The sequence below is a fragment of the Thalassophryne amazonica genome, chromosome 14, assembly GCF_902500255.1.
Source record: "Thalassophryne amazonica chromosome 14, fThaAma1.1, whole genome shotgun sequence".
Taxonomy (NCBI): Eukaryota; Metazoa; Chordata; class Actinopteri; order Batrachoidiformes; family Batrachoididae; genus Thalassophryne; species Thalassophryne amazonica.
In genome coordinates, this window is record NC_047116.1 from 6,313,455 (window position 1) to 6,334,789 (window position 21,335).

Sequence of the window (21,335 nt, forward strand, 5' to 3'; positions counted from 1 at the left end):
AGTCTTTTGTTGCCCCGTCCCAACTTTTTTGAAACGTGTTGCAGGCATCCATTTCAAAATGAGCAAATATTTGCACAAAAACAATAAAGTTTATTAGTTTGAACATTAAATATCTTGTGTTTGTGGTGTATTCAATTGAATATAGGTTGAAGAGGATTTGCAAATCATTGTATTCTGTTTTTATTTACATTTTACACAATGTCCCAACTTCATTGGAATTGGGGTTGTACAATAACACACACACACACACACACACACACACACACACACACACACACACACACACACACACACACACACACACACACACACACCCATGTGACATCATAGTCTCCATAACACGGCTCCTGAGGAACAGGAAGGTGAAGACCACTGAAGGAGGGACATCAGTGTCCAGAGAGACGGAGGAGTGTCTGGATGAAGGGAACGTCAGAAAGAGATAAATCAGCTGTGTGACTGAGTTTTAGTCAGAAAGCTGGTGGAGCTCAGCAGCTTCTCCTCTCTGATGATGGAGACCCAGGACGGAGCAGAGCTCTGCTTTCCAGAACTCCTCAACACCTCCTGCAGGAAGCCGGCACCTCCTTGGCATCCTGCTGTGCTTTTCCACATTCTGCTGTCCTCCATCTCTGTCGTCACGGCCACACTCAACCTGCTGGTCATCATCTCAGTCTCACACTTCAGGCACAAACGTCTGAACTCTAACTGTTAAACTGGTTTCAGTGCTCTCCAGACTTAACACTGCTCTGCTTTGATGAAAATACTTTTGCACACAGCAGGTCAACATGTACCAGATGAAATGTGTATATGTTGGTCATTCTTCAATGTTCATGTTCTCCATCTCTCCTCTGGACTGTGTGACATAATGTGCTGTATGTTTCTGTCTCTGCAGGCAGCTTCACTTTCCCTCCAACCTCCTCCTCCTCTCTCTGGCCATCTCAGACTTCCTCGTGGGCCTCATACTGATCCCGACTGAGATCCTCCGACAGACAGCCTGCTGGTTTCTTGGTGACCTCATGTGTTCTCTGTATATTTATGTCTCTTATATCATCACCTTTTCATCAATTGGAGACATGGTCCTCATATCAGTGGACCGTTACATTGCTATTTGTCATCCTCTGCATTACTCCACCAGAGTCACTGTGAGAAAAGTTCAAATCTCTGTTTGTCTCTGTTGGCTCTTTTCTCTTGTCTTTATCACTCTCCTGTTGCAGGAAGACCTCCATCGTCCCGGCAGTTATCATTCCTGCCGCGGTGAGTGTCTCTATGTCATTAACAGCACTGCAGGAATATTTGATATTATTTTCTGTTTCATTCTCCCCATCGCCATCATCATCACCCTGTACATGAGAGTGTTTGTGGTGGCTGTGTCTCAGGCTCGCGCCATGTGCTCTCATGTTACAGCAGTCAGAAACAAGCAGTCGGTCAAAGCAACTGCCAACAAATCTGAGCTGAAAGCAGCCAGGACTTTAGGTGTTGTTGTACTTGTGTTTCTGTTGTGTTTTTGTCCGTTTTACTGTGTCGCTTTGTCAGGGGAGAATGTGCTCAATGCTTCGGCTGCAGCTTTTGTTAATATTCTGTACTACTTTAACTCCTGTCTAAACCCTGTGATCTACGCTTTGTTCTACCCCTGGTTCAGAAAAGCCATTAAACTCATTGCTACGCTTCAGATCCTGCGGCCTGGATCCTCTGAGGCCAACATCCTCTGACAATCAGCAAACTGACATTTACATGGACACTGAATGTTACAGCGCCTCGTTTCCTCACATATATTTGGTGACGATCAGGTTGTAGTGAAACAAATGGAAATGATAAAGAACTTTCATGGGTTTTTCCTCAAATATTGTCTTCGGCAGCAGTAATTTGTCCATGTTCTGTGTGTAATCCTAGACCTAAAATATGATGTAATATTTCCATGTAATAAAAGGAAAAGGCAGTGTTTAGAACTGAGACAAAATGAGAGATTAGAAAAAGAAATGACACTTAAACATCCAGTGGCAGTGCTGACATACAGTACATACAGCAAATCTGATCATGTTTGTATTTCACACAAATATAATGATACTCATAACCAAAAAGAAACAATAAATTGTCCAAACCTGGGCGATGCCCCCCCCCCCCCCCCCCCCCCCACACACACACACACACATGCACACACGCACACGCACACACACACACGCACACACACACACACACACACGCACACACACACACGCACACACACACACGCACGCACACACACACACACACACACACACACACACACACACACACACACACACACACACACACACACACACACACATACACATTGTTCAGTGTTTGATTTGTTAAATGTATATTGTCAAACACAGATATGGGGCCACAATCTGAACTTGTGTTTGTTTCGATGCACCACACTGACTGGCACAGAGAATAACAGGCTTGTAAAGGGATTCTAATCCAAAGTCTAATACAAAATCATTTGAAACTAGTTCATATTTAAATCTCAGCACCTTCAGGATATTTGTCACAGCATTTCCCTGGAGGTGAGTTTTAAATTCCAAAACTAGTCAAGTGGACAAGTACTGGATGTGATTTGATGCAGCTAGAATAACAGAGAACATCAGAAGGACACAGATTCAGAGGCAAGATCTTTGAGGAGTGCAGGAGGTCGTGCGCAACATTCAGGCTGTTAAATTACCTGTGTGAAACACCTTGAGGCAACTCTGTTGTGATTTGGCGCTATGTAAAGGAAATAAAATAAAATTAAATTAAATTAATTAGTTAAATTACAAAAATAATCCAGATGAATACATGAACAAGTGGTGGACAACATATCTTGTTATTTGGTGCACTTTGAACAACAGAAAACATCAGATGGGCATGGATTGTGACCCACAGCTTTGGAAACACTACCATAAAAAATGTTAGTCAATTTGATGTCTATTTTTTTTTAATCAGCACTTTAGAGTTTTTCTGGATTGTTATTATGTATTGATTCCTGGGAAAGGCCAACATAAATCATTGGTATTGTTGTTATTATTATTATTATCAATATGAAAAACAAATGTGTGATTTTTCTGTGTGGAAGTCACACTGAAGTTTAAGTCATAGGACCTCCCAAACAGGTGAAAAAACCTGCAACTTATACTCTGGAAATTACGGTAAATGCCCATCACACTGCAGGTCCATTGTGGTGTAAAAATGACCATTTTAAGTATCGCTCTCAAGGCACAACACCACATTCAAATGATGCATCACTTCATTATTTGTGCAGCAGTTTAAAAAGCTGAGTCGTCAGCTGCTTTTTGAACCAGTAAGCGGAGTTCACAGATCGCAAACTGCCGAGACTGCAATGGCTCTTCAGTTTTCAATATAGATTTAGTAACAGCTAAAAAACCTTGATCAGAGGACCTCCAAGTCCTCATGGTGACATACAGCTGCAAAAGCTCACCAATATAAGCAGACTGTTAGGTATGAAACTAAATGATGCACTACATGATTAGCAACCAGTAGATGGCAGATGAATCCTTTTCTTATTGGGTTCTTGTGTGCAATAAAGCAGACTAGAAGAAGTGATGGAGTCAGTTAGACACATGTCAGCGTGGCTCTGTGTGCATGTGAAATTGTTTGCATATAGACATTGGGAAGCAACATAACACAGGTTATTCGCTAAGCAGAGCCTTACATCAGAACCAGAACCATAAACTGAATTCTGGACCGGACAGGGAGTCAGTGCAGTGAAACCAGGAGAGGTGTAACATGGGAGGATTTGTACACAACCTAAGCAGCAGACAATCCAAAGAGGTTTAACTGAGGCAAGTAAAGTTCGAGTTCCAATAATCCAACCACAATGAGATGAAAGCATGAATAACCATCTCCAACTCAGCATTAGAAAAAATAAGGGCTAAGTTTGCTACTGTTTCTTAGTTGATTAAAAACATGAAGAAATCAGACCTTTGACATGCAAATCCAATTCACCAACAATCAATCAATCAATCAATTTTTTTATATAGCGCCAAATCACAACAAACAGTTGCCCCAAGGCGCTTTATATTGTAAGGCAAGGCCATACAATAATTATGTAAAACCCCAACGGTCAAAACGACCCCCTGTGAGCAAGCACTTGGCTACAGTGGGAAGGAAAAACTCCCTTTTAACAGGAAGAAACCTCCAGCAGAACCAGGCTCAGGGAGGGGCAGTCTTCTGCTGGGACTGGTTGGGGCTGAGGGAGAGAACCAGGAAAAAGACATGCTGTGGAGGGGAGCAGAGATCGATCACTAATGATTAAATGCAGAGTGGTGCATACAGAGCAAAAAGAGAAAGAAACAGTGCATCATGGGAACCCCCCAGCAGTCTAAGTCTATAGCAGCATAACTAAGGGATGGTTCAGGGTCACCTGATCCAGCCCTAACTATAAGCTTTAGCAAAAAGGAAAGTTTTAAGCCTAATCTTAAAAGTAGAGAGGGTGTCTGTCTCCCTGATCTGAATTGGGAGCTGGTTCCACAGGAGAGGAGCCTGAAAGCTGAAGGCTCTGCCTCCCATTCTACTCTTACAAACCCTAGGAACTACAAGTAAGCCTGCAGTCTGAGAGCGAAGCGCTCTATTGGGGTGATATGGTACTACGAGGTCCCTAAGATAAGATGGGACCTGATTATTCAAAACCTTATAAGTAAGAAGAAGAATTTTAAATTCTATTCTAGAATTAACAGGAAGCCAATGAAGAGAGGCCAATATGGGTGAGATATGCTTTCTCCTTCTAGTCCCCGTCAGTACTCTAGCTGCAGCATTTTGAATTAACTGAAGGCTTTTTAGGGAACTTTTAGGACAACCTGATAATAATGAATTACAATAGTCCAGCCTAGAGGAAATAAATGCATGAATTAGTTTTTCAGCATCACTCTGAGACAAGACCTTTCTGATTTTAGAGATATTGCGTAAATGCAAAAAAGCAGTCCTACATATTGTTTAATATGCGCTTTGAATGACATATCCTGATCAAAAATGACTCCAAGATTTCTCACAGTATTACTAGAGGTCAGGGTAATGCCATCCAGAGTAAGGATCTGGTTAGACACCATGTTTCTAAGATTTGTGGGGCCAAGTACAATAACTTCAGTTTTATCTGAGTTTAAAAGCAGGAAATTAGAGGTCATCCATGTCTTTATGTCTGTAAGACAATCCTGCAGTTTAGCTAATTGGTGTGTGTCCTCTGGCTTCATGGATAGATAAAGCTGGGTATGATCTGCGTAACAATGAAAATTTAAGCAATACCGTCTAATAATACTGCCTAAGGGAAGCATGTATAAAGTGAATAAAATTGGTCCTAGCACAGAACCTTGTGGAACTCCATAATTAACTTTAGTCTGTGAAGAAGATTCCCCATTTACATGAACAAATTGTAATCTATTAGACAAATATGATTCAAACCACTGCAGCGCAGTGCCTTTAATACCTATGGCATGCTCTAATCTCTGTAATAAAATTTTATGGTCAACAGTATCAAAAGCAGCACTGAGGTCAAACAGAACAAGCACAGAGACGAGTCCACTGTCCGAGGCCATAAGAAGATCATTTGTAACCTTCAGTAATGCTGTTTCTGTACTATGATGAATTCTAAAACCTGACTGAAACTCTTCAAATAGACCATTCCTCTGCAGATGATCAGTTAGCTGTTTTACAACTACCCTTTCAAGAATTTTTGAGAGAAAAGGAAGGTTGGAGATTGGCCTATAATTAGCTAAGATAGCTGGGTCAAGTGATGGCTTTTTAAGTAATGGTTTAATTACTGCCACCTTAAAAGCCTGTGGTACATAGCCAACTAACAAAGATAGATTGATCATATTTAAGATCGAAGCATTAAATAATGGTAGGGCTTCCTTGAGCAGCCTGGTAGGAATGGGGTCTAATAAACATGTTGATGGTTTGGATGAAGTAACTAATGAAAATAACTCAGACAGAACAATCGGAGAGAAAGAGTCTAACCAAATACCGGCATCACTGAAAGCAGCCAAAGATAACGATACGTCTTTGGGATGGTTATGAGTAATTTTTTCTCTAATAGTTAAAATTTTGTTAGCAAAGAAAGTCATGAAGTCATTACTAGTTAAAGTTAATGGAATACTCAGCTCAATAGAGCTCTGACTCTTTGTCAGCCTGGCTACAGTGCTGAAAAGAAACCTGGGGTTGTTCTTATTTTCTTCAATTAGTGATGAGTAGAAAGATGTCCTAGCTTTACGGAGGGCTTTTTTATAGAGCAAAAGACTCTTTTTCCAGGCTAAGTGAAGATCTTCTAAATTAGTGAGACGCCATTTCCTCTCCAACTTACGGGTTATCTGCTTTAAGCTGCGAGTTTGTGAGTTATACCACGGAGTCAGGCACTTCTGATTTAAAGCTCTCTTTTTCAGAGGAGCTACAGCATCCAAAGTTGTCTTCAATGAGGATGTAAAACTAATGACGAGATACTCTATCTCCCTTACAGAGTTTAGGTAGCTACTCTGCACTGTGTTGGTATATGGCATTAGAGAACATAAAGAAGGAATCATATCCTTAAACCTAGTTACAGCGCTTTCTGAAAGACTTCTAGTGTAATGAAACTTATTCCCCACTGCTGGGTAGTCCATCAGAGTAAATGTAAATGTTATTAAGAAATGATCAGACAGAAGGGAGTTTTCAGGGAATACTGTTAAGTCTTCTATTTCCATACCATAAGTCAGAACAAGATCTAAGATATGATTAAAGTGGTGGGTGGACTCATTTACTTTTTGAGCAAAGCCAATAGAGTCTAATAATAGATTAAATGCAGTGTTGAGGCTGTCATTCTCAGCATCTGTGTGGATGTTAAAATCGCCCACTATAATTACAGTAGTCACTCCCAGGTTTCTAATGGATGGTTTGATATAGGAGGAGAGTGAGCTCAAGTTTCCACTAACGTCAGGGACCAAGTTAGCCAAGGCACAAATAAGAACCTCACTTTTATCCTCATTCAACTAGAGGAAATTATCTGACAACCAGGATTTTATGCAATCTGTGCAGTTTTGTCAAGCTGACACTTTCGAGACACAATGAAGTTTAAATGTAATAAAGCTGAATATCATCAGCATAACAATGATAAGAGAGACCATGAAATGAGCTTAAAAGGTGATATGAAGGAAGTAATTCTAGCGTAAATAAAATAGAGCCAAGAACAGAACCCTGTGGAACTCCATGACTGAGGGGAGCTGATTATGATTTGTAATTAGATGTATCAACTGAAAAACCTCTAAACCTGACATATGTAGGAAACCATTCAAGAGCAGTCCTAGACATGCCCGGCCAAACCCTCAGTGTCCAGAGCAACACAGAATGGTCAACAGTATCGAAGGCTGAAGTTAAATCCAGTGTCACTTTGACCCCATTCACACTGGGGTTTGCAATCCATATTCAGCCAGATTCAATATGGATTGCTTTCTAGCCAGATGGCATTCAGACTTGTTTTTCAAACCCGGGTCATCCTACTACGTTGAGTTCACACTGAGGTTTGCAATCCAGCTCGAGCCACATCCTAGACCAGACTGGAAAGTTTGGGCTCTGTGCTATTTTGCACAGAAAATAAATTGGAAATGAATACCAAGCAAAAAACTGTTAAATTTTATTCCAGATACTTCTTTGACTCCTGCCTAATTCCTTGACATCATATCATATTTCTGACTTACCTGGTTTACAGCTTGTCACTAGAGGCCATTTTGAGTAAAAAATCCATATAGAGTAAATCCATAAATACCAGTCACAGGATTGTTTAATGTCAACACACTGAGCATACTACCTGTGATTCAGGAGAATACATGATCAATTGTAAGAAAAACAGAAATGGACATGTAGATTTCAGGGGCAGATCCAGGGGATGCACTCCTCCCCCCCCCCCCCCCCCCTTTCATCGCATTCAACATTGTACAAGTCCAAAACAATAAAAACCAGGGTCTGTATCCACAAAGCAGCCTATGGCTAAGAATAGCTCCAAGTCAATCAATCAATCAATCAACATTTATTTATAAAGCGCTTTACAGCACCGACTGGTGTCCAAAGTGCTTAACATTAAAAACACAAATTTACAAAATAAAACACATATAAAATAAAATTTTAAAACAACACATAAAAAAGAACATAAAATAACAGAACATGTCACCTCCCCACTAAGTGTTAAAAGCCAGTTTAAATAAATAAGTCTTTAACTTAGATTTAAAAAGTGCTAGGTCAGGAATAGTACGTAACTCAAGAGGTAGCTCATTCCACAGTCTGGGGCCAGCTACCGCGAAAGCATGATCACCCCAGCGTTTATATCTTGACCTTGGAACATCTAAGTAAAGCTGGCCAGACGCCCTTAACGTCCTACTGTAGGTGCGCAAAGTTAAAATTTCAGACAAGTAGGGAGGTGCAAGGCCATAAATAGCTTTAAAAACAAACATTAAAATTTTTAAATCAATTCTAAAACGAACTGGAAGCCAGTGGAGTGAGTACAGGATGGGCGTAATATGCTCACGTCTAGAAGTGTTTGTCAAAAGACGAGCAGCAGCATTCTGCACCAACTGGAGACGCGCAAGAGACGACTGATTAATGCCCGCATAAAGTGCATTACAATAATCAAGTCTGGAGCTGATGAAAGCATGAATGGCCGTCTCAAGATCACGTCTACTGAGAAAGTGCTTTATTTTAGCCAAGAGGCGAAGTTGGAAAAAACTAGCGTTGACAACAGAATTTATCTGTTGATCGAACCTCAAACAGCTGTCAAATATCACTCCCAAATTCTTGACAGCTGGTTTTACATAGTTAGCCAAAGCACCAAAATTTGGTGTTACCACATTTGGTATGCCAGTGCGCTCAAACACCATGATCTCAGTTTTACCATCATTCAGGTAAAGGAAGTTTCGGGACAGCCACTGCTTTACATCACGAATACAATTAAATAATGATGACAAAGCATCACTCCCATTAGTCCTCACAGGCAGATAGATTTGCAGATCATCTGCATAACAATGAAAGGACAAATTGTGCTGGGTTATAATTGACCCCAATGGCAGAATGTACAAAGAAAATAGAATCGGCCCAAGGACAGATCCCTGCGGCACTCCACAGCACAGAGGAGCAGTTGATGAGGAAAGGTCCCCAATCATGACAGAAAAGCTCCTTTCAGCCAAATATGATCTAAACCACTCAAGTGCAGTACCATGAATGCCAATAAAATGTTCCAACCGGGAAACAAGTACTGTGTGATCCACAGTATCAAAGGCTGCTGTGAGGTCCAACAGAACCAGCACAGCAGGATTCCCTGCATCCACCGACAGAGTAATATCATTATGAACTTTTAAAAGTGCTGACTCAGTGCTGTGTCGCGATCTAAACCCAGACTGGAATTTTTCAAGGATGAGATTGTCTTCTAAAAATGATTGTAACTGTAAAAAGACAACCTTTTCTAAAACCTTAGATAGAAATGGCAGATGAGAGACAGGTCTAAAATTGGATAAAACTGATGGTTCCAGGTGAGGTTTTTTAAGAAGAGGTCGAACCACAGCATGTTTAAAAGCAGCTGGAACAGACCCTGATCTAAGACAAGCATTGATAAAAGTTAGGAGACCTGCCCCAACAGTATTAAAAACCTCCTTCAGCACCTTAGCTGGAACAACATCAAAAGGACAACTTGTAGATTTTATGTGTTTGACAACATCAGCGAGAGATGCAAAAGAAATGGGTTCAAACTGTTCGAGCACAGCAGAATGTGCACGAGGAGCAGACAACTCAACATTACAGCTCTGATCAGCGTTCTGTCTGACTGATGAAACCTTATCAATAAAAAACTGAAGAAACTCCTCACAGGTTGTGGTTGTAGCGTCCAACAAAACAGAGGTGTGTGGATTTACAACTGAGTTTATAGTCTGAAATAACACACTGGGACGATGACAACTGCTCAAAATAATATGAGACAGATATTGTGCTTTTGCCTCCTTCACAGCCTTCTGATAGTCAGTTAGACTGTCCCTCAGGAAACCCAGAGACACCTGCAGTTTGTCCTTTTTCCATTTTCTCTCCGCCCGTCTGCAGCGTTGCCTGAGGGCACGGGTCGTGGCATTTAACCAGGGGTCGGATTTTGATTTCCTGGATTTGCAGCGCATCGGTGCAACAGAGTCCAAAATGACTGTGCATGTAGAGTGGAAAGAAGAGAGGATGTTATCTGGGAGTAATGGAGAAACCAGTCCATTCATGGCATAAAACTGAGAGTCCATGAAGGCAGCAGCAAAGTCCCCCGCTGTCGAGGAGGTGATCAAACGGCGGCGAGAGACAGGAACAAGTGGCTTACTAGCAGATGGAGGAGCAATAAATTCAAAAATAACAGGAAAGTGATCTGAAATAGCAGCGTCTGATATGTCCTTAAGTGAAACTGAGAGCCCAAAAGAAATAACCAGGTCCAAGGTGTGTCCAAGATTATGTGTTGGTCCATCCACAACTTGTGTTAGACCAAAAGAGTTCAGGAGGCTTTTAAAATCATCAGCCAGCTGATTAGAAGGACAACAGATATGAATATTAAAATCACCACAGACCAAACATTTGTCATATTTTGGGATAAAATCTGCCAGAAACTCAGAAAACTCCTGAATAAAATCCTTATTAAATTTTGGTGGATGATAAACAACAGCACAGAGCACAGGACAGTCGAACTCCATCACAAACAACTGAAGTTCAAAAGTGGAGTAGACATTAGAAGATAAAAATCGGCATTTAAAACTGTCTTTAAAAACCGTTGCCACACCCCCGCCTCGACCTGATGCTTGCGGGGAGCTGAAAAACAAGCAGCCGGGGGGGAGGAGCTCAGAAAAGGCGCTATTTTCACCTGGTTTCAGCCAGGTCTCCGTTAACAGGAGAAAGTCCAGATCACGACTGGAGAAAAAGTCATTCAAAATGAAAGTCTTACTTGTGAGTGACCTTGTGTTGACGAGTGCCACACGGACTGAGCGCACGTCAGTCTGCTGAGAGACACAACCGAGCGGGCGCAGGTTCTCCTGCACGCAGCCACGACTGCAGCTCCTCACAGGATGGCGACGCGGAAGTGGAGACCTGGCACCCCGGACAACCAGCCGGAGCCACCGATAGCGAAAAGTCAGAGAACGCCGCACGTCGTAGCTGTCATATGGTGTGAAGAATCCGATGTGACATTAATCTAAGAAAAATGTCATCTCATCATGTCTATGGCTGATGCTGAGACCCTGATTCATGCATTTATCTTGTCTAGATTGGACTACTGCAATGTTCTATTTTCTGGTTTACCACAGTCCAGCATTAGGGCTCTCCAGTTGGTTCAAAATGCTGCAGCCAGACTTTTGACAGGAAACAGAATGTTTGACCACATTACACCCATTTTGGGATCTCTTCACTGGCTTCCTGTCCCAGTGAGATCAGATTTTAAGGTTCTGTTACGAACCTATAAAATTATTCAGGGACTGGCACCTCCCTACTTAGCTGACCTAATTAAACCTTACGTACCGGCCTGGGCTCTGCATTCTCAGGGTGCAGGACTACTTTGTGTCCCTAGGGTGAATAAAAAGTCTGTGGGTCACAGAGCTTTCTCTTATCGTGCCCCTGTTCTGTGGAACGATCTGCCTGCATCAATGAAACAGTCAGATTCTGTACAGACTTTAAAGTCCAGACTTAAGACGCACATATTTTTCCTTTCGCACATATTTTTCCTTGGCCCAACACACCAGCCACAGTAGTGATCAGATATTTAGCTGTGATCTGGTTCTCTGTGTGTGGTTGGTTATGTGTTTGTGGCCATCACCACAATTCGGTTTTGGGTGCTCTCAAGGGGATCAAGACTCTGGTGTCCTAGATTAGGGTATGAATGCTCACTAACTAGACAACAGACTGTCGCTGTCACTGTTTGTTTATGTGTGGTGGTTTGTCCTGTGCTGTGCTATGAGGGTGTAAGAAAGCAGTCCTTGTGATTTGTCTCTTGTGTAGGTCAAAGGACAACATGAGTTCAAAAATCACGCCAAGGTTCCTCACTTTGTCCCTGTGACGTATGACACACGAGCCTAGGTTAAGCACTAGCTGGTCAAACTTATGTTGATGTCTGGCTGGACAGAGGACCATCATTTCAGTCTTCTTGAGTTTAAAAGTCAGAAATTCCAAGCCATCCAGCTTGTACAGAAGCAAGGCAATCCTCTAAAGCAGGGGTACTCAACTCCTTCCAGAAAGGGCTGGAATCAGCAGATGAAATCAGTTAATCAGTGAAATCACCTGGTGGAGTGGGGTAGGGAGTTGCAAACAAAACTTGCACCCTCTCAGCCCTTTCTGGAATGAGTTGAATACCCCTGCTCTAAGGCTGAGATGTGTATTAGATTATCAGCATTTCTCAGCATGATAACTGCTTAGTTCATTTTCCATATCTTATTCTTCTTCAGTTGTAGTTCCAAATCAGGAGACAGGTATACGAGGTCTATTAGAAAAGTACCCGACCTTTGGCCGGGGAAAAAAACTGGCTTACCTGGAGGGTTGGAAACCTAATCACCCTCGAAGTACACTCCTTGGGACTCCACACACTTCTCCCAGCGGTGTCGCCACTGTTGGAAGCATTCCAAAAACGCCTCTTTTGGGATGGCGCGCATGATGTCCTCCCTCGTCTCAAAACGCGTTCCTTTTAATGGTCTTTTAATTTTTGGGAACAGCCAGAAGTCGCAAGGGGCCATGTCAGGAGAGTATGGAGCCTGTGGAACCACAGGAGTTTGTTTTTTAGACAAATAAGTCCAAATCAAGTTGGAGGAATGAGCTGGCGAGTTGTCGTGGTGGAGGCGCCAATTTCCTGTGGCCCACAATTCCGGTCTCTTGCGCCGTACAGCATTACGGAGGCGACGGAGGACATCCCTGTAATACTCCTTCGTTACTGTTTGACCCTGTGGTGCGTACTCGTGGTGTACCACACCGCAGGAGTAAAAAAAAACAGTCAGCATTACCTTCACGTTGCTGCACACTTGGTGTGCCTTCTTCGATCGTGGCGACGTGGAATGCTTCCACTGTGACGACTGGAATTTCGTTTCCGGGTCATACCCGTACACCCAGGACTCATCGCCAGTGATAATAGTGTCCATAAAGCTGGGATCAGTGTGAATGGAGTCCAGCATGTCCTGTGAGACTTCCACACGGAAGTGCTTTTGCTCCGCCATCAGCAACCTCGGCACGAACTTCGCAGCCACTCGCTTCATGCCCAAATCTTCTGTAACAATGGAATGTGCCGAAAAAGTACTGATGTCCACTTCGTCCGCAATTTCTTGGATGGTCACTCGACGGTCCCGCATCACCACAGCGTTCACTTTGGAAATGATCTCGTCATTTCGGCACGTCGATGGTTGGCCGGAGCACGGCGCTCTCTCCACCGTTACGTGTCCGTCTTTAAACCGGTTGTACCACTCCTTAATCTGTGTGGTGCCCATAGCTTCATCCCCGAAAGCCGTCTTTATCTTTCGAATGGTTTCCACTTGGCTGTCGCCAAGTTTCTGGCAAAATTTGATGCAGTAGCGCTGCTCCAATCGTTCCGCCATTTTCCTTGCAAGAAAAATCCACCGAGCGCACAGGACCACTCCCCACACAAAGGCTGCTCACAGGCGAATGACGCAGCCGACAGGCGGGACAAAACTCACGCATGCACACTAAGGATCAAGGTTGGCTGATGCAATCTCACGTGACTCAGATCAATAAAGTTTTAAAAAAAAATAAAAAGGTCAGTTTTTTTTCTAATAGACCACGTACAAGTCCATGGTCAGAAAAATGAATAGAATCCTATCCTATAGTGAAAAAGTCTTGGCATATGTCAAATAAACAACATCCCTAATTAAACCTTACGTACCAGCCCGGGTTCTGCCTGAACAGGAGGCAGGATTATTATGTGTTCCTAAGGTTAAAAAGAAGTCAGCAGGCCAAACAGCTTTCTGTTCTTGGACCCCTGTTCTATGGAATGAGCTGCCTCCTGAAATAAAACAGTCTGATTCTGTGGGGTCATTGAAGTCCAGATTAAAGACAGTCTGTTTTCCCTTACATATGGCCAGCATACGTGCATCATATCGAACCATGTTTCCTCTCCTTTTAAATTGTGTTATTAAGAATGGAGCAGGTCTCAGCCTCATTCTCGGTCTGTTAGTGAAGCAAAGGGCTCACTGCTGGTGACCACATTAGTAACCTCTGTGCTTTTCTGTTGTGTTACTGCTGGGAACTAGTGCTTTAGGTGCTGTCAGCTGACTGATTTTGTTCTCTTTCTCTCTGTCTGAGGTGCTGTTCGACAACTGGGACCAAGAGTTTCCTCCGAGCCATCATCTCTCAGTCATAGGAGCTGTGCACATTCATTAAAGTATTAACCCTCTGGGGTCCGAGGGCATTTTTTGGACAGTTCACTCGCCTGGCATAAATGTTTTATTATTGCTGTTAACAGCTGACCCTGCATCCCACAATCACGTGTTATGTCTCTTTTTTCAGGACAACCTGTACTTTCAGAATTTATATGGTATAGTGGTGTTTTATAAGTGTAATAAAGGTTTAAAATCAGAAATAAGAAAGGAAAAAAATAAAGCAGGAAGTAATTTTCACACACATTTATTCAAAACACACAGCAAACTATAATAATTTTTCAATTCAATTTCAATTTATTTTCATTTATATAGCACCAAATCACAACAGAGTTGCCTCAAGGCACTTCACACAGGTAAGGTCTAACCTTACCAACCCCCAGAGCAACAGTGGTAAGGAAAAACTCCCTTTGAGGAACAAACCTCAAGCAGATCAGACTCAAAGGGGTGGCCCTCTGCTTGGGCCATGCTACAAACATACATTACAAAACAATTCACAGAACAATTCACGGAAAAATATACAAAAAATGCTGTTGGTGCACAGGACAGGAGGGTCACCAACACAAATACAACTCCCATCTCTGGATGGAGCTGCACCTTGAACAGAGAGAAAAAACAGAATCAGGCATCTGAAAGACAAAAAATACTGTATAAATTGCCAGCATTAATCAACAAGAAAAACAGAAGAAATACTAAGGTGATCACCGGCCACTAGCCCTAAACTTTACTAAAATACTCAGAATTTAGGTAAAGTTGAGGCCATGGCATGCTCCGTTTTATTAATAAAATTAATTAAAAGAGTAAAAAGCGTAAAACAAAAGTGTACCAGTATGCTAGCCATATGAAAGGGAAAATAAGTGCGTCTTAAGTCTGGACTTGAAAATCTCCACAGAATCTGACTGTTTTATTGACGAATGGAAATCATTCCACAGAACAGGGGCATGATAAGAGAAAGCTCTGTGACCCGCAGACTTCTTATTCACCCCAGGGACACAAAGTAGTCCTGCACCCTGAGAACATAAAGCCAGGGCCAGTACGTAAGGTTTAATTAGGTCAGCAAGGTAGGGAAGTGCCAGTTCATGAATAATTTTATAGGTTAGAAGCAGAACCTTAAAATCTGATCTCACTGGGACAGGAAGCCAGTGAAGGGATGCCAAAATGGGTGTAATGTGGTTGTACTTGCTTTGTGTCAAAAGTCTGGCTGCAGCATTTTGAACCAACTGGAGAGCCCTAATGCTGGACTGTGGTAAACCAGAAAATAGAACATTGCAGTAGTCCAATCTAGCAGAGATAAATGCATGGATCAGGGTCTCAGCATCAGCCATAGACAGGATGGGACGAATCTTTACTATATTTCGCAGGTGGAAGAAAGCAGTACTAGTAATATTTCTAATGTGGAGGCCAAAGGACAACAAAGGATCAAAAATTACCCCAAGGTTCCTCACTTTGTAAGTGTGATGTATGACACATGAGCCTAGACTGAGTGTTAACTGGTCAAACTGATGCCAATGTCTCACTGGACCAAGAACCATCATTTCCGTCTTATCAGAGTTTCAAAGTAGGAAGTTTCTAGACATCCAACTTCTCAATGCTGCAAGGCAATCTTCTAAGGATTTTATGTGAACAAGATTACCAGCAGTTATCAGCATGTATAACTGTGTATCATCTGCATAGCAGTGAAAGGTAATCCCAAAACGCCACAATATGTGCCCAAGGGGTGCTATATCAAATCAAATCAAAATCAAATCAATTTTATTTATATAGCACCAAATCACAACAAACAGTTGCCCCAAGGCGCTTTATATTGTAAGGCAAGGCCATACAATAATTACGGAGGGGGGAGAAAAGCAGGGGCCTAAGACAGACCCCTGTGGAACCCCAAATTGCATGTCACTAAGGTTAGAGGTAGTGTTACTGTACAAAACACAGTGAGAACAACTGGTCAAGTATGAGGCCAGCCATGCAAGGGCACTCCCAGTAATCCCAAAATGATTTTCCAGCCTATCAAGTAGAATATGATGATCCACGGTATCAAATGCAGCACTGAGATCTAATAGCAACAGAACTGTAGTGGTGTCCGAATCCATTGTAAGCAGAAGATCGTTCACCAGTTTAGTGAGAGCCGTCTCTGTGGAATGATATTTTCTAAATGCAGACTGCAGTGGCTCAAAGCGATTATTCTCAGTAAGATAGTCTACGAGCTGCCGTGACACCACTTTTTCCAGAATGTTAGAGCAAAATGATAGATTTGATGTCGGCCGATAGTTTTTCAATACACTAGGGTCAAGATTAGGTTTCTTAAGTAATGGTTTAATCACTGCAGATTTTAAACATTTAGGAACAGATCCAGAAGTTAAAGAAACATTAATAATTTCCAGCACAGTCAGCCCAAAAGTCTTACTGACTAACTGTCTTCACGCTCTGTGATTGGCCAGTCACACACAGCGCCCGTTCCTCCCTACACAGACACGTCTCTCTGCAGCCTCTCGCACACACAGCGAGGATCTCTCTCCCTCTGTGCTTGGCTTGATTCTACCTCACGTTGTTCTCTTCAGTACTCCTTAAGTTTTCTTCAGTTTGCCTCTTTTTTGGTTTGTATGATATTTAAAGTTAGTTGGTGAACTTATTTTGTATCGTGCGTGGTGCTTTTGAGAAGTCAGAGCTGAAAATGGATTGTGTCACATCGGTCACTGCCTCCACTCTGGTCGGGTTTATTTATTTATTTTAACCATTTGTTTGCTCTTCATTTTGTTGGTGATATAAAGTCAGTTGGAAAACTTTGCTCCTACAGAACGCTGTGTTTTTAAGAATACAGTGAACAAGGCTGACATATTATTTCCCTGTTTGCCATCACTGGATGTTTGCATGACTCACCAAGTTCACTCAGATCTTTAAAAACTAAACTGTCTTACAGACCACTTACACACATACACACATATAGCTGAACACACAAAGTAGCCTATATTAATATTTTTATTTAATATGGCTGCATGCAGTATCTGATACTTTCTCAGTGCAGTTCATAAAAATAAATTGGTCAGTCGGACAACCTCTCTCTCTCTGCCTCTCACACAGTCACACACACATGCACACACACACACACACACACACACACACACACACACACACACACACACACCACACACACACACACACACACACACACACACACACAAACACACACACACCTTAATCAATATTGTTTCACTTTGTGTGGAAAAAAATACCAGGAAAGTTAGGTAGTAAAAATAAATAATTGGAAAAAAAAATCACAGTTTTTGTTTATGCATACTTCGTAGTTCATAATTTCCTACTACACTGAATCTCAATTCTGAGGCTGTTCTGTAAATATTCATTCATACACTTTGTGAGTTAATAAAAAACGTTTTGTAAATAGTTTTCTTACTTTTGTGAACAAAAACATTGATTTGAATCTCAATTTTGAGGCTGTTCTGTAAATAGTTTTCAAATAAACAATAAACATAGCAACTTCTGATCAATCCATATCAATTTCAGGCTGATTTAAGCCCCACCCATTTGGGGTTAAACCACGCCCTCTTCCAGTTTAGGCTCCGCCCACTACAAGTACAGCCACAGATCATTTAGATGGTTGAACAGATACAGATGGTGTACTTGCTCGTCCCCAGCTGTAACATAACAAAATGTGGAAAAAGTGAAGCGCTGTGAACACTTTGTGGACGTGCTGTAAACTAAATGGATGGATGAATGTGTGTGCTGCATTGCAGGAAGTGACATCACTGCTGTTCTGACTGATTGTACAGAGACCACAACAGTTCAACAGCAGGTTGTTCCTTCAACACAGAGCCACAGACAGTTTTGAGAATCTGTTCACTTGATGTCATGAATGGAGCCAAAGCACAGCCACTGGTGGATTAAAGCAAAGGTTTGACTGGGTCGAAGACCAGCAGACCAACATTTGCAAAATGATCACAATGAAAGTTGCTGAAAGTGGAAAAAAACAAAAGAATGAAATTGAAGAATCCAGAAAGTTATTAATTATTATTTATTTTATTTTTTTTTGTCATGGGATGATTCATATTTGTTCAGGCAACAATGGTCATGAGGAAGAAGGCTCGTCATCACAAAGCATTAGACTGGAAAAAGTGAGGGAGGAGGGACATCAGTGTCCACAGAGACGGAGGAGTGTGAAGGGAACGTCAGAAAGAGATAAATCAGCTGTGTGACTGAGTTTTGGTCAGAAAGCTGGTGGAGCTCAGCAGCTCTGATGATGGAGACCCGTCCTGCTGCTGCAGATCCTGATGTCCTCCGTCTCTGTGCTCACTGTGACTCTCAACCTGCTGGTCATCATCTCAGTCTCACACTTCAGGCACAAACTCACTTTATCACCATATTTTTGCATTTTAAACTTAATAATCTGCTCTGAATACAAACAAGAAATGACTTCAGTTTGTAACATTGAAATGAATTATTATGATCCAACATAGGGCCCCTTCACACATAGTGCGAAGTTTGGTCGAAGTGCGCATGAAGCAGGAATCGTGTGCAATACGTGTAAAATCGTAGCTGCCTCGAACACCTCGTACACCTGTTGCTACAACTGTTTGTGCATACCAGCGGCTGAAAGACAGAGTGTGCACTGTGGGAACCCATCGAACCCTCTCACAGCAGGTGTCGGCCAAATTCCAGCTTACACACACAAACATCTAACACCGCTCGCTTGGCACTTAGAAAATGTGTGGCAATTTGCACTCTTGGCACAACAACAGTCTGCAGATGTTCAGTTGGATGTGAAATTTGTCTAAGTTCCCTACGAGTGTGGCTTTGGTGTGTGCACTGAACTGACAGGAGATGTGTCCGCCCACTGAAGCGGCTGTGGAGATCTGTTGATCTGGACATCCCAGTTGGACAACACATACTGTGTTTGGACAGACATGGACTAACAACTGCCCACTGTGATGCACATGTGTCTGTTTTCTGTCATCACATGGACATAAATAAAAACATATATCGCTGCAACAGAGTGGTGTCCTGTCCAGGGTGTACCTCACTTCACACCCTGTGACTGCTGGGATAGGCTCCAGCTCCCCGTAAACCTTAACTGGACTCAGCTGGTATAGAAAATAGATCCTTTGTTTTACCAGAAGGACTCAGAAGACAAGTTGAAGTTGATAATTTTAATGCAGCAAGACATGTACAGGAAGACATAGACTGTGGTGAAATAAATTTGGCACTGGCCCCCGTTTTACCTTGTGTGTGCTTTTTATATGTGTTCATGTACCGGGCCGGCTTATGTGTGTGGTGTGTTCGTCTGTCGTCATGAGGCTGGTCATGGTTTGCTCAGCCCTGCTGTTGACCTAAGGCAGGATATACATCTGGAGCTGGTCCCCGGGTGCCTAAAGGGGACTTCTGCTCCTAACTGGCAATTAGGATGGGTTAAATGCAGTAAACACATTTCATTGTGCAGGGAACATGTTCCTTTGTGCATATGACAATAAAATTCTTTTGAATCCTTGAATCCTTTGAATCATGGCACAGAGCAGAATTGAGATGATCCTGAATCTGTTGGGAAAGTGTAGGAACACGGACCCACAACAGGGGGCGCAAATGAACGGACAATGGAGTAAGTCAAAATAACAACGCTTTACTGTTGTGAATGTGCACAACGAATACAACCAATTACAGAATTGGACAAAAGTCAATACACAAAAGTGTCGTGTGGGCAGGCTCGAAGATAGGAGACGCCTCTCCAAGGTAAGACCGGAACCACACGGCTTCCTCCGCCACAGGTCCCCGGGTATACTGGAGCCGCCAAGTCCCGAACTCCCAGGTGGCCACTGCCTCCGCGTGTCGGACCTGGTACTGCTGGCGAGGGAAAAAGAACAGTTAGATGGGGGCGCGTTTGCACCCAGAACTCCGAACGGCAGGAAAGGTACCTCCACCTCTCGTTGGAACAGTAACCAATAACTAGCTCAGTCAAATGCTGTGTACTCAGTAGGCTTTGATACGTCACCTCTCTGGTAGAAACGATATCTCGGCAATGAGGTGGAGATGCCGTCCTGCTGATATACCCGACTGATGATTGCTGTCAGCTGTCTCAGGTGATGGGTGACAGCTGTCACCTTGGCTGCTCCTGTGAGGCGGCGGCGCCCTCTGGTGCCTGGAGCCCGCACTCCAGGCAGGGCGCCCTCTGGTGGTGGCGGGCCAGCAGTACCTCCTCTCCAGCGGCCCACACAACAGAATCCTGCTGATGGAAACGGCATGGGTAGACCTCACCCCCACCACAAAAGTAGTGGTAGTAGTGGGGTGGAGGAACGTTATTTAACCCTCTGGGGCTGATGGCGTCATATCCGACAGCTGGGATCAAGCTTCACTGAATTATAAATAACTTTTTCATGATAAGAGATAGAAACTTACTTTTTTTGCTGAAAAGTTAACTCCACGGACTTTCAAGCCAGCATCCACCATCTTGGTACTCCCTATAGAAGCTGTGTGAGTGTCCAATCGGAATGAGTTCACCGTCACATGGTTTTCCAAAATCCAATCGTAGGACAGATTTACCTCACGTGCTAAACCAAAGATTGTTTTTTTTTCACATATGTCTTATTAGTTTGCCTGTAAATGCTGTTTGAATAGCCCCCTGGCTGCTCTCTCCAATGCGCCTTGCGTCATTATGCACAGTGATCACTGAAAGTGAGCAGACAGAGGGCCTCTCATACAATCTCACTTGCTCAAACAAAGAGTGTCTGAGTATCAGGATTACTCCACTAGCTTGGCTGTGAATGTTACGGGATCAGTCTGTGGCCAGCTCTCTCCCTCCACGTAAAGCACCGTTTACCATATTAATGGAGCGAGGAGGAGGGGCCGCTCCTCAGAGTGTAAATAAGCCTGGAAGTGTGAAAAGTGATTTCAGAGAGAGAGCAAACACACAGTCAACTTCATAGAAGTATAAATTTGTGCAAATTCAATAAAAGATATCTAAGAAATAGGAGCAATAAAAGATGTCATTTAAAA

General features: G+C 42.7%; 2 protein-coding genes across 2 annotated transcripts in view; both read left to right on the plus strand.

Annotated features, from left to right (window-relative positions):
* Positions 1–380: 380 nt before the first annotated feature.
* LOC117524585 (trace amine-associated receptor 13c-like) lies at positions 381–1,706 on the plus strand. Its single transcript, XM_034186396.1, has 2 exons — positions 381–681; positions 890–1,706. The coding sequence occupies exons 1-2, from the start codon at positions 506–508 to the stop codon at positions 1,704–1,706; spliced, it is 993 nt and encodes a 330-aa protein (XP_034042287.1). The 5' UTR covers positions 381–505.
* Positions 390–21,335, plus strand: part of LOC117524586 (trace amine-associated receptor 4-like) — a 32,715-nt gene continuing 11,769 nt past the window's right edge. The window contains exons 1-2 of the mRNA XM_034186397.1: positions 390–478; positions 12,675–12,680. The gene's annotated coding sequence lies outside the window, so the exon portion shown is untranslated. The remainder of the gene's footprint in view (positions 479–12,674; positions 12,681–21,335) is intronic.